Source organism: Lissotriton vulgaris, chromosome 8 (genome assembly GCF_964263255.1).
Source record: "Lissotriton vulgaris chromosome 8, aLisVul1.2, whole genome shotgun sequence".
NCBI lineage: Eukaryota > Metazoa > Chordata > Amphibia > Caudata > Salamandridae > Lissotriton > Lissotriton vulgaris.
Window position 1 is genome coordinate 1169536235 of NC_141696.1, and position 12263 is coordinate 1169548497.

At 42.2% G+C, this 12263-nt stretch overlaps 1 protein-coding gene across 1 annotated transcript in view; it reads left to right on the forward strand.

The window, feature by feature from the left end:
* Positions 1 to 12263, forward strand: part of VWA8 (von Willebrand factor A domain containing 8) — a 1363176-nt gene that overhangs the window by 956974 nt on the left and 393939 nt on the right. Inside the window, exon 36 of the mRNA XM_086935029.1 lies at positions 2222 to 2303. Within this exon, the coding sequence (XP_086791155.1) occupies positions 2222 to 2303 (82 nt within the window). The remainder of the gene's footprint in view (positions 1 to 2221; positions 2304 to 12263) is intronic.

Below are 12263 nucleotides of genomic sequence, written 5' to 3' on the forward strand. Positions count from 1 at the left end.
AGATATGAATAAAATTGGATGCATCAAATGGTATAGCAAAAGCCACTTATTAACAATAGGAAACCAGAAGTCCAATTTTTGTTTATTTAGTACCTCGACAACTTTTATATCTGTCTTGTAATGGACCATAGCTGCCAGGTAAAATTTGGTGTTTCATCCCCTTCAAACGTTTAACCTTCTGGAAGCTTTTCTAGTAGTTGGAAGTCTACGGTGGGGCAATGCTAGAAACTATGGCTGAGAAAGGCTCCAGAACGCTGGTCAAGTTTGAGAGCAGACATGCTGTAGCCTCAGATGTTGGATTTATAAACTCCTAATGTAAAAAATGCAAAGGTGAAACCACTGAGGTTCCATTTTTTGGGTAAGCTTGACACCGTGTACCGTTCCTCAATAGAATACTAGGACCAACTTTTGTTTAAAGCCCAAAAATTAAGGAGCCTTGTTGTTAAAAGCCTCCAAATTTGTAGGACGTATTCCTCGGGCACCAGTCCATGGGGTTTCAGTTGCAGACAGGGTCCACACAACCTAGCTTTAGTCTGAAAGAAAATATCCAGTTCCCACAGTTTTATTTTTATTATTCTGCTGCAGTACTAACTGCATTAGTCTCAGGGTCTTCTGTTCTCCCAAAGCACAGTTGAGAAGTCCAAATGGATATTCAGGAAGCATGTCTAGTTATTACTGATCTTCTGGATATCTCCTAGGTTGGCCCTTGGCCGCACTGTCCAGTCACATGAGCGATATTCAACAGAGGCAAGTAGGCTTCACTGGCTGGTTCTTGACCCACCCTGTGCTGGCCTATTGTTTCTCAGAATTATTATTTATTATTATTTAAAGATTTATGCAGCGCATAGCTGCCCCAGCAACAGGCGTCCCAGCGCTACCCAAGGAACAGATGCCAAATACCACTCTAACAAACACAGACAGTTACACCAGAAAGAGCCAGGTCTTTCGAGCCTTTTGGAAGGTCCAATGATTCTGGAGTCCTCTGATAGACATCGGAAGGGAATTCCAAAGTTTAGCCTCTTAAAAGATCAATCACCGGCTCTGGCTCTTTGAATCAAAGTTCTCTGCCCCCCAAAAAAATCGGATCCAGCTAACCTCCTGATCCTAGCCCCCAAATGATATCCTTGTTACCCCAACTAAAAGGAGAAAGGGCTAGAAGAGCTTTTCGCAGTCAAGTGTGACCTCACCCGAGAGGCTAACCTTCCATCGCCATCCTGACTATTAGCTATGTTCCTTTTCTTTTGCCTTTTGTTCTCTTAAGCACTTAGTTGAGTTTAAACTTTGTTTAATAATCCCAGACTAGATTAAACATTATAGTTGATACAGATATGACCACACCAATGCACTATTCAAACTGAATTACCTGTAAGTTGCAAATTGGGTTTCATAGTGCCTTCCAATGAAATGCAATGAATTATGGATTTAATCCATGTTTGCTCATTTAAGAAGGCTCTGCTGCCTGGCTGCAGGAAACATACCTTCTAAAAGCACATTTTATGTTAAGGTGCAAGTGGGAACACTCCTGTACCAGTGAACATACTGTTCTTTGGCCTGTGGAGCTTGATGAGCATCAGAGTCCAGGGAGGTGTAAAGCAGTCGCAGATGGGAATTGAAGCCCTGGCTTGTCCTAGTTTTTAATTTGTGCACACATATTCCATGCTTAAACACTTGAACCTCATTTAAGGCCCCATGTGCTTACGGCAAAACCAACACCTGTCAGCAAAAGATTAAACAGATTCAGGTACGAAATGGAGAGTTGCATGTTGCACAGTCTGCATTTTGCTAGCCACCCATTTGGTTGGGCCTGTCACCCTTGAAGGACGACAGAATTATGTGTCAGAAGGGGGCAGCAAGCAGGGCAGGCTGGACTGCAATGGGGGTTTAATGCAATATCACATGCACAACCAAACACTTAAATCACGCACAAACACTTAAATCACACACAGACACTTAAATCACTCACACGCACTACAGTATTTTGTAAGGAACCACAGCAGAACTCAACACCTGGAAGTGGCAGATTCAAGCCAGAAGGAGCGGTGTTGTTGGGTCTAATAGTGTGCTTTCAGCTCACACTCTCGAACAATGAGCACTGACATTGTGATCTCCCCTTTTTACAACTTCTGACACTAGTACTGTTGATTTAGGGCGAGGTTGTTGGGTTTACCAATGCTTGTTGACTTATGGAAATGTATCTTAGTTTGCTTTCATTCATTTGCAGACGTGACACCCCCGCTCACAGCTGGATACCTGGAAGTGACAGATTTTAACTCCAAGAAAGTGAAATATATTCCAGTCCCAAGGTAAGAGCCGTGGGAATGTGTGGCACGAATTATTGAAACAAAACGCATGTCTATTGGGCAACTTATTACCTCGTATTTTCCGAATGGGGTTTGATGTTCTGATACTTGACACAATGTGTGTTCCTGTGCAGTGAAACACTCGCTATATTTCGTTGTGGGTTGAATCTGACACTTTGGAGACTGTCCCAGTGCACGTGCTTTGACAGTAACTTGTGTCATCTTATGACACATTTCACAGTTAGATCACTGGACCGTGGGACAGGTGGACGAAGCAGCTGTGATTTTAGAGAAAACAAATGGCATGGTTGTATGATCATGTTCTGCATATGCATATTGAGGCTTAATCCTCACGAATTAATGAAACCACTCTTGCATTGCGTAAGCCTATGATTTGCATACATTTAGTTATTTCTATTTGTGATTTACCAAAGAGACAGGCGAATGGCAGGTGACACTACAACTGTGGTAGTTCACATGGCATAGTCGTGTCTGGTCTGTATGAATGTGCATTGAATGAAGAGCCAGTCGCCTGCAGCAACAGGGGAGGGTCGATGTACAATTACTATTTTTTCACATGTATTTTTGTTTCTATGTGAAAAAATCTGTTAATATGCACACCCTGCGAAATGCGTTTATTTCCGGCGCTTCCCACACTCACTGTGTTATCTACACCTGCTCGTCTTTGGTGCACATTTGGGGGGGAGGGGGGTCAGTGACTGTGGGACAGAGCATGTTTAATATTTGTGAGTAGCTAGAAGAAGATTTGTGGCGCTTCATGCCATTGGCAATGCCATCTCACAGTGCAAAACCACAGCCACACCCATATTCCCAGCCCAACCTACATTTACAATTGCATAATATTTGCCCAGCTGCAGCTGGCGAGCGTGGGTTCCAGTGCCCAGGGAGGACCGTGACCACTTCCTGGGTCCCTTCCACCAGTCCAGACTTGAGACCCTTACCCCCAAGCACATCTATTAGATTTTAAGTACATTTTAAAATTGTATTTTGTGCCCCTAAGAATTTTGCGCCTGGGTCATCAGCGCCTTTGGCCCCGCCCACTCTACGCCTCTGCCCAGCTGGCAAGGTTTCCGCATTAGTCAGTACCAGAACCTTCCTCAAATATGGAACCCCCAACTTCTGGGACCTGATGTATCATGGGGGAGGGCGCAAATATTTGGGTGCAAATTATGCAGCAAGGGTTTGTGAGGTATCAATCAGTCACATTGCAAAATGTGGATTGGGAGGCGGCTGGAAAACCTCTTGTCTAATGGATATTAATGACCCTGAAGGCATTTTGTGGCCCTCCTGTGACCGTCTGGAAATGGAAAACTGCAAGGCACAGCAGATCTGCACTCCTGCCTTAGTATTCCTGACAGGAAAACCTTTTTAAAACCACTGGTGGCCTGTAAAGAGACAGGCACAGTTTAAAAAATATAAAATCCTGTCAGGAATGACATTGGGGAATGCACCCCTTGAGGCTGTGCAGAGAAGATTCGGGCTCAGAAAATCAGATACCACCCCATGCTGGGTGATGACAAATGACCAATGGGTCTCACCTGCAGTTATGGTAGCAAAGCCTAGATATATACCATGGTGACTCGAAACTAATAGAAGAATGTCCATTTCACGCCTCCTCCTATTTCCAAGTCATAGTAAGTTCCCAAACCCTTCTGAAAATTAAAAAGCCTTCTCTTAGTCGTTAAAAGGATTTTGTACACATCAAAACGGTATTTTACAAGTACAAAACCTTTGTTTTTGCGATTCGCAGGCTTCTAAGTGTGTTGTACGTGAAACCTCTTAGCTCATTGAACCAGTATTAGTGACTTGCATGCCCAGATGCGTCACTTTACACATGCATGTGTTACATATGCGGAATATATAGGTAATCGCCTTATAGTATTCCTTGATATGGCCAGCCTGGCAAGAGAGGTCAAAGTGGAAAATCAAATGCATTACACAGTGAAGGCTCACACAAGGCTGATATCTGGAGCCTGTCTGGAGAAAAGCTGATTTTAGGGGATGCGTGTGCTGAGCTGTATACCATATGTTGCAGTCAGGATATAGGACCTTTCCGGCTGTAAATCATGTTTGTTTGTGGTTAGCATGGTGGGCGAGATGAACGTTTGCCGGGATCTGCTTCTTCGTTTTAACTCAGCACATGTGTAATACCTGTGTTATTATCCCCGGCCCACGGTAACCCAACCCTGGCGTCTCCTGTTGGAGAGCTGTCGGATCTGTGGAAAAGTACTGAGCTCATGTTCTAAGTGGGGCAGCAAAAAAACAGCCTTCGTCTTATCAAAACCGATCTGTGGTTTAATAAGATTGGAATGCCTCGTGAAGCTGCTCTTTGTCGTAGAAATGGCTGTAAAATTAATATTCCCATTTTGGACTTAATTTATTTTCATGGATTTTATCTTTTTTGCAGATACCAAATATATTCATAAGATGGTTTAGGGGGGAAATGAAGTCTGCAGAACTTGCATGCAGACAGAGCAATATGAAGGGAAGGGGAGGGGGGTGGGGGAGAAAGTACCAGGGGCTTCTGGTAGGTTTTAGCAGTGTTGCGTTGGAAATGTGAGATCCGAGTTGAACCAACGCATCAGCAGGCCCGAACAGGTGATTATCCCTTTACCATAAAAAATGGAAAAAATAGGTTCCAATGGTGTATTTTATGGCATACTTTGATCTCAGTCTCTGGTGATTGCTTGGGGCGTTAGGTGTCGTTGCAGCTCACGCCCTACATGCAACGGGTATGCCCAGACGTGGGTCTGTGCTCACTGCGCCATGAGTGACAAGAGAACAAATATTGTGAAGGAGTATGAGAGGTGTTTAAATGCACCAGACTATGGTATGGTTCAGCCGCTGAATGAGAGATACCATAAAGCGGCATACCTCCGCGGTACAGTGGGGTGCAGAGGAAAAAGAGTGCTTATTCATACCAAAGACTGCAGGTGGGCCAAAGGTAGTGGTGACAGAGATTGGGCATTAACGAAGATCTGCCTGGCGCAAGGCAAGTCGTGACAGAAACTGGGCATTAATGGAACTCTACTGGGTTCTCACAGCAAACGCAACAGAGACTGTGCTATAACGGAACTCTGTTGGGGGAGCAAGGTAGAGATGACAGGCAATGTGCATTACTGGAGATCTGGAGCAGTAGACATGGCACTGATGCAGCTCTACTGTGACAGAGAGACTGCAATAACGGAGCTCCACAGGGGACGCAGACCAGGGGGTGACAACTTGGGCATTAACTGATATCTGCAGGCTATGAAGACCAGCAACTACAAAGTCTGTGCGTTACGGAGATATGCAGTGGGTACAGACCATCTCGACAGTCCGTGCATTAACAGAGATCTGCAGCGGTCGCAGACCTGTCGTTGACTGTGCACTAACAGAGCTATACAAGGGACGCAGAGAATCTCTTGACAGTCTGTGTAGTAGTAGAAAGCTTTATTCGATTTTTGTAGAATTAAAAAATCATAAAAGCAACATCATCAGAAAGTACACAAATATAGCATTACATTTAAGAAAAACTGGCTGTGGATACAGTAGTATAATGCACACATTAACTTTTCCTTTTTCTAAAAACACTCTTTAAAAAAAAAAAAAAAAACGACCATGCTATGATTTTTTACATTTCAACTAGACATATAATGATCTAGGATTAAAATCACATATGCTCCAGATAGATATAGGACCATCTCCTATTTGAGGCTGCCAAGAATGGAGAAAAGGAACCACATATTTAGACCTGAATTTAACAAGTACCAGATCGCCCACCAAATCCTTGCGTAGAGGTCCTAGCCAGCCCACCCTTCTGACACTAAGTATGGTTCCATCATTGTTGGGTGGTAGAGGTCTGTTTTTGGTTAACCAAAACGTGACCTTGTTTCTTAGGTCCGTATGGCTTTCATGTTTCCCCCTTATAAGTTCAGGTACTCCCGAAAGGACACACACAATAGGGACGGCCTCTGGAGGCAAATGTAGATGCTTGGATTTGGGCAACATATTATCGTGATTGACCACTGTTCCCTTATTTGAAGTCAATTGTTTGTTTAGCCCTACTGTAGGGCGAGAGCTCCGTACAGTTGTGACAGGGGGATCCAAACTTTTCACATGTGGAGTTGCTAGCTGGTTAGAAATGGTCTTGCTTTGTATGGAGGTTTCGGGCATTTCTGTGGCTACTAAACGCTGTAATTGAGTGGATGTTGCCATAGATTTTACAGGTAGTGGATTGGCCTTGATAGCTTCCTCAACGCCCGTTAGCCTGTCCCCTAAACTAACCATTTTATCCATCAAGGGGGATATAATAGTCTTGATCATGTTCTCGATTGAGGCCATTAAAGAAGAATGGGTAGTTGGATTCGATATAACAATGTTGAGAGTGTTGGGAGATACAGGATAAGGATTTAGTTTCTGCTGCTTGGCCCGTCTCCCCGAGTGTTTGACCCCATCTCTCTTCCTTTTAGCGATAGTGAGCTGAGGGGTCAATGCCGAAAGCGAGTTCACTTTTGGTCGTATTTGTTGTATACTGTTATTATATACTGTATTACCTGTGACCACGAGATGGCACATGGCTCTGCCTGTGACATCTCGTGGCTGTCTTTGGCTGTTGTGCACATGCCCTTGTGCTGCATCTTTTAAATGTGCTTCATGAGATCGTGTGCTTTGAACAGGCATTCTGAACTGATGCTGAGACTTGTTAAGACGTGTCTCTAATAAACTCCTGCTACTAATCTCTCCTCGAGTCCTCCAGTCTTTCCTACACTGGCGACGGGGGTAAAAGGACGTTCTCATCACCTGACTGAGGATTTTGTCAACATTTTTTAAAAAAAAAAGAAAATAATTTCAACAGAGTTTCCTTTGGTTTACCTGATTGGGCGATCTTTACAGCGACGGAAGCGGACTTTTGCAGCCACTCCGACGACGATTTCGGAGGTATTTAAACCTATTTTCACCATTTTCAGACTTTGGGAAATTTCTTTTCTCAGCGCGAGTCCAGCGCGAGTCTTTATCCGTTTCCGAATTCTATGACTTCACACGCGCATGCGTGAACAACGAAAAAGACGTCACACGCTATCGAAACAAGGGTAATTCCCTCTAAAGAGGAAGCAACAACGCAAGAGACAAAGAGGAAGCAACAACGCAAGGGACGTGTTCACGTCACACGCTTCACGCTTTCGAAACAAGGGCAACTTCCTTTAAATAAGAAGCAAGTTCCACGGCGGCCATTTTGAGTTGGTCAATATCTTCGGATTGTTTATTTTTCTCCGTTTATTTTGATTTTCAAACTGTTCTGTTTCCTGAAATCGATTCCACACGCTCGCCTAGCAACTCGACCTCATACAAAGGTATCTTCTTGATATTAAAGGTACATTTAATTTAAAATATTTTTTTTAACATATCAAAATATTGTTTTACATCTACAATTCTGACATGAGTGGAATTGTCCCTCCTCCTTCGTTTTTGGCTAACAAAGGTGACCCCCCCATGGACTGGGAAATATGGGAACCTGTTTTTCTAGCCTATGTTGAAGTTATGGATGGCACTGAATGTGAACCTGAAAGAAAATTATCTCTTTTAAAACATTGCCTAGGTGGAATTGGATTAAAAGAATTTGTTACTCTTCCAGCTTTAACTAATCCTGGAGAAAAAAATGTGTATGAACGTGCAGCTGAACAATTGAAAATTAGATTTGGAAAGAAAAAGAACGTTGTTATGGAGAGATTTATTTTCTATTCTCGCAAACAATCCGCAGATGAGCCCATTGATGACTTTGTATCATCTCTCAGATCTCTTGCTGTAACATGTGACTTTGAACATATAACTTACGAACAGGTACTAAGAGACCAAATACTGATGAGAACAAATAATAAAAAGGTCCAGGAAAGACTTTGGACAACCTCGGATATGTCTCTAAATGCAGCCATCGACATTGCAAGGTCGATTGAACATTCCGAGAAATTTGTAAAGGAGATAAGAGGAAATGAAAAGGGAGATGTCTTTAGCGTCTCCAAAGAAGGAGAGAAATTTAGGAAACCATTTGCATCTAGAAGTGATTCCACTAGTAATAAGAGTGACTCAAAATTTAAGTACACTAAAGGTGATAAGAAGAGCAACACTCAGTGGATTTGTTTCAGATGTGGAAGTCCAAACCATTTGGCAAACTCTAAAGTTTGTCCTGCTCTTGATAAAATGTGTATGAAATGCAATAAGAAAGGGCATTTAACAAAATTTTGTAAATCTACCACGAAAAAAGTTAACATAGTTCAAGATTTTGATGAATACGATTCAAATGAAAATGATATTAATACTGTTATTAATATTTGTGGTAGTGAAGGTGTAAGTAAATTTCCATCCTGTGATGTGATCATAGAGGGGAAAACAATTAACATTTTTGTGGACACCTGTGCATGGTATACATTATTGGGTTTAGATGTTGTAAAAAAAAATTGGCCCAACAAAATTTTACTTGAGTCCGACATTTCTCCAGGGGGTTACACCGGACACAGGATTGATTTGGTAGGTTATTTTTGGGGAAAAATCACTTTTTCAGGGGAATCCACATACGGTAAAATATATGTAGCTAAGTCTGGACAGCCTTTGTTAGGATGGCCACACCAAGATCAATTGGGAATTAAGATAGACCCTAGAGCTAATCCACCTGTTTACTCTGTTACTAACACCAATGATCCAGATCGTGATCTCATGGTTGATAATCTAAAGTCTGAGTTTCCTCATGTCTTCAGTGGAAAACTTGGTCAATTTTTGGGTTTTAAACACACTATTAAACTCAACGATGGTGTGGTTCCTGTTCGGCACAGAGTCAGGAACGTCCCTCTTACTTACAGGGATAAACTTAAGGTTCTTCTCAAAGATTTGTGTGACAAGGATATTATTGAGCCCATTGAGTCCTCCCCATGGGTTTCCCCGATCGTTATTTCGGTCAAATCCAACGGCGAATTGAGACTCTGTGTTGATCTTCGCAGTTTAAACAACTCCATTTGGGTGGATGCTCACCCTTTGCCAAATTTGCATGAGATGGTTTCAACGTTGGGAGGTGCAGTGATTTTTTCATGTATCGATCTGGCAAGCGCCTATCATCAAGTCGTTCTAGATGATGATTCCAAAAATTTGACGGCTTTTATTACGCCAGAAGGGCTTTTTAGGTACAAACGCATGCCTTTTGGGTTGGCTAGTGCCGCCTCCGTTTTCCAAAGACTGATGAAAGAGACACTTGAAGGGTTGACAGGGGCAATCGCCTTTCAAGATGATATTCTTGTATTTGGGAAAAATGTAGAGGAGCATGATATTAATTTAAGGAATGTCATTTCTGCTTTGTCTTCTAAAGGCCTTACTCTTCGCCTTGATAAGTGTAAAATAAGAGAAAGAGAAGTTGAGTATTTAGGACATTCCATAAGTGGTTCTGGGATCAGACCTAAACAAAAACACATAGAGAGCATCATTAAAGCTCCTGTGCCTATTTCAAAGGAACAATTGGTAGCCTTTTTAGGATTAATAGAATTCTATGCAAAATTCATTCCAAATTTCTCTTCCAAAGTTGATTCCTTTAGACCACTTCTAAAGAAGAATGCAAGATTTGTATGGTCTGATGTTATGACGGAGGTATTTCACAATCTTAAAGGGTTCGTTGTGAATGCACCTTGTTTAAAACCTTTTGTTATTGGAAAAAAATGTACCATCATGGTAGATGCAAGTAGCACAGGGTTAGGAGCAGTGCTCATGCAGAATGACTGTGGAAAAGAATGGATAATTGCTTACGCCTCAAGGGCTTTGAGGGACGCTGAAAAACACTATTCAGTTATTGAAAGAGAGTTATTGGCGTCAGTTTGGGCAGCCGAACATTTTAAAACATTTTTGTGGGGAACGAAGTTCATTATTAAGACGGACCATAAGCCTCTCATTTACATGATGGCACCGGGTGGAGGTCGTACTTTATCAGCTCGCTTAGCCAGGTTGGCATCTAGACTACAGTCCTTTCACTTTGAGATGGTATACGTAAAGGGGAAAACTAACATTCATGCTGATTGTATGTCTAGGTTGCACACTTCCTGCGATTTTCCATCTGACAATGACGAATGCGAGGTTGCGTTTACTTCACAAGACATCATGTTAGTGTTTGGGGAGAAGTTTGATTTAAGTAAAGAGTCCTGGGCAAGAGAAATGGAGAAAAGTGTTGAGTTAACTCAGGTTAAGAATTACATTTTACAAGGTTGGCCTGAACTAAGAAAATTTTCTGGTGATATGATGAGTTATGCCAAAGTTCAAGATGAGTTGGCTGTTGAAAATGGAGTTCTGATGCGAGGTGATAAATTCATCCCTCCTTTTGCTTTGAGAAATACCATTATTGGTATTGCCCATGAGGGACATTTAGGAATTTCCTTTACCAGGAGACGCGTAAAGGATTTTTTTTGGTGGCCAGGAGTGGATGGTTGTGTTGAACACTATGTCCAAAAATGTCCAGAATGTGCAAACAGTGATAAGTCTGCTGTTCCTTTACGTTCTGAACCTTGTCCTGTGGCATGTCCTTTTGGTCCTTGGCAGAAGTTAGGTCTTGATTTCATTGGTCCATTTTCTGTTCTACCTGAGCGTGAGAGATTTGGGATGGTCTTAATAGATTACTTCTCAAAATGGCCAGAGGTAAAGATGGTTAAAGAGATAACAACTAGGAATGTAGTAGAGTTTTTAGATGATGTTTTTTGCAGGGAAGGAATCCCAGAAGAAATAGTAACGGACAATGGTCCACAGTTCACCAGTAAGGATTTTCAAGGCTTTATTACCAAATGTGGGATCGTGCACAATAAAATTGCTGTGTTCCATCCTGAAGCCAATGGCCAAGTTGAAAGATTCAACAGAGTTGTGAAGGAGGCGATCCAGCTTTCTGTTAAGGGTCAACTAAATTGGCGTAATGCCCTTCAGTCTATGTTATTGTCCTATAGGACGTCCCCTAACTCTGTCACTTTGGTTAGTCCATTTGAACTTTTAAGGGGTCGAAAACCCAGTACTCGTTTGAATCCATGGTGGTTAAAAAAGAGTTTGGGTGATAATGGTGTTTCATCAAGAGTAGATTATGAGTTGGTCAGAGACAGAGTCAGCGCATATAAGGACAAGATGAAGGAAAGGATGGGAGCAAGGCAGGGATCTGTTAGCAAACATATTATCTCAGCTGGAGACCTTGTTCGTATTAAAAGAAAGGATGGTGTTCCGAAAGGGGGTCAAATGTGGTCCCGCCCCGTGGAAGTCATTGAAGTTTTCAAGCATGCTGTCAGGATTGAGGATGGTAGTGTTTGGAACTTGAACAGAGTCTCTGTATTTAAAGGTCAAGGTATGCCGAGTGACGTTGTTGTATCAAGTGATGAGTCAAGCGACGACACCAATGTTTTTCTTGATTTTGAATCAGGTACTGTGGAACATCCTTCAAGGTGTCTTTTGAGAGAGAATGAGAATTCTGAGGCTGTAAGGACTTTCCCTTCCACTGCGATGTCCAAAAAATGTCCTAGGCCTCACCGTCTTCCCGAGAGATACAAGGATTTTGTCATGAGTTGAGATTTTACTATTGTATGATTTTGTCATGAATTTAAAATTTTAGTATTGTTTAGGTTTTGTTTTTTTTTCTTCTACCACTGTATAGTTTTTTTTTTTTATTTTTTTTATTTAAAGGAAGGGAGGTGTGTTGTATACTGTTATTATATACTGTATTACCTGTGACCACGAGATGGCACATGGCTCTGCCTGTGACATCTCGTGGCTGTCTTTGGCTGTTGTGCACATGCCCTTGTGCTGCATCTTTTAAATGTGCTTCATGAGATCGTGTGCTTTGAACAGGCATTCTGAACTGATGCTGAGACTTGTTAAGACGTGTCTCTAATAAACTCCTGCTACTAATCTCTCCTCGAGTCCTCCAGTCTTTCCTACAGTATTAAAGGGGGCACATCATGT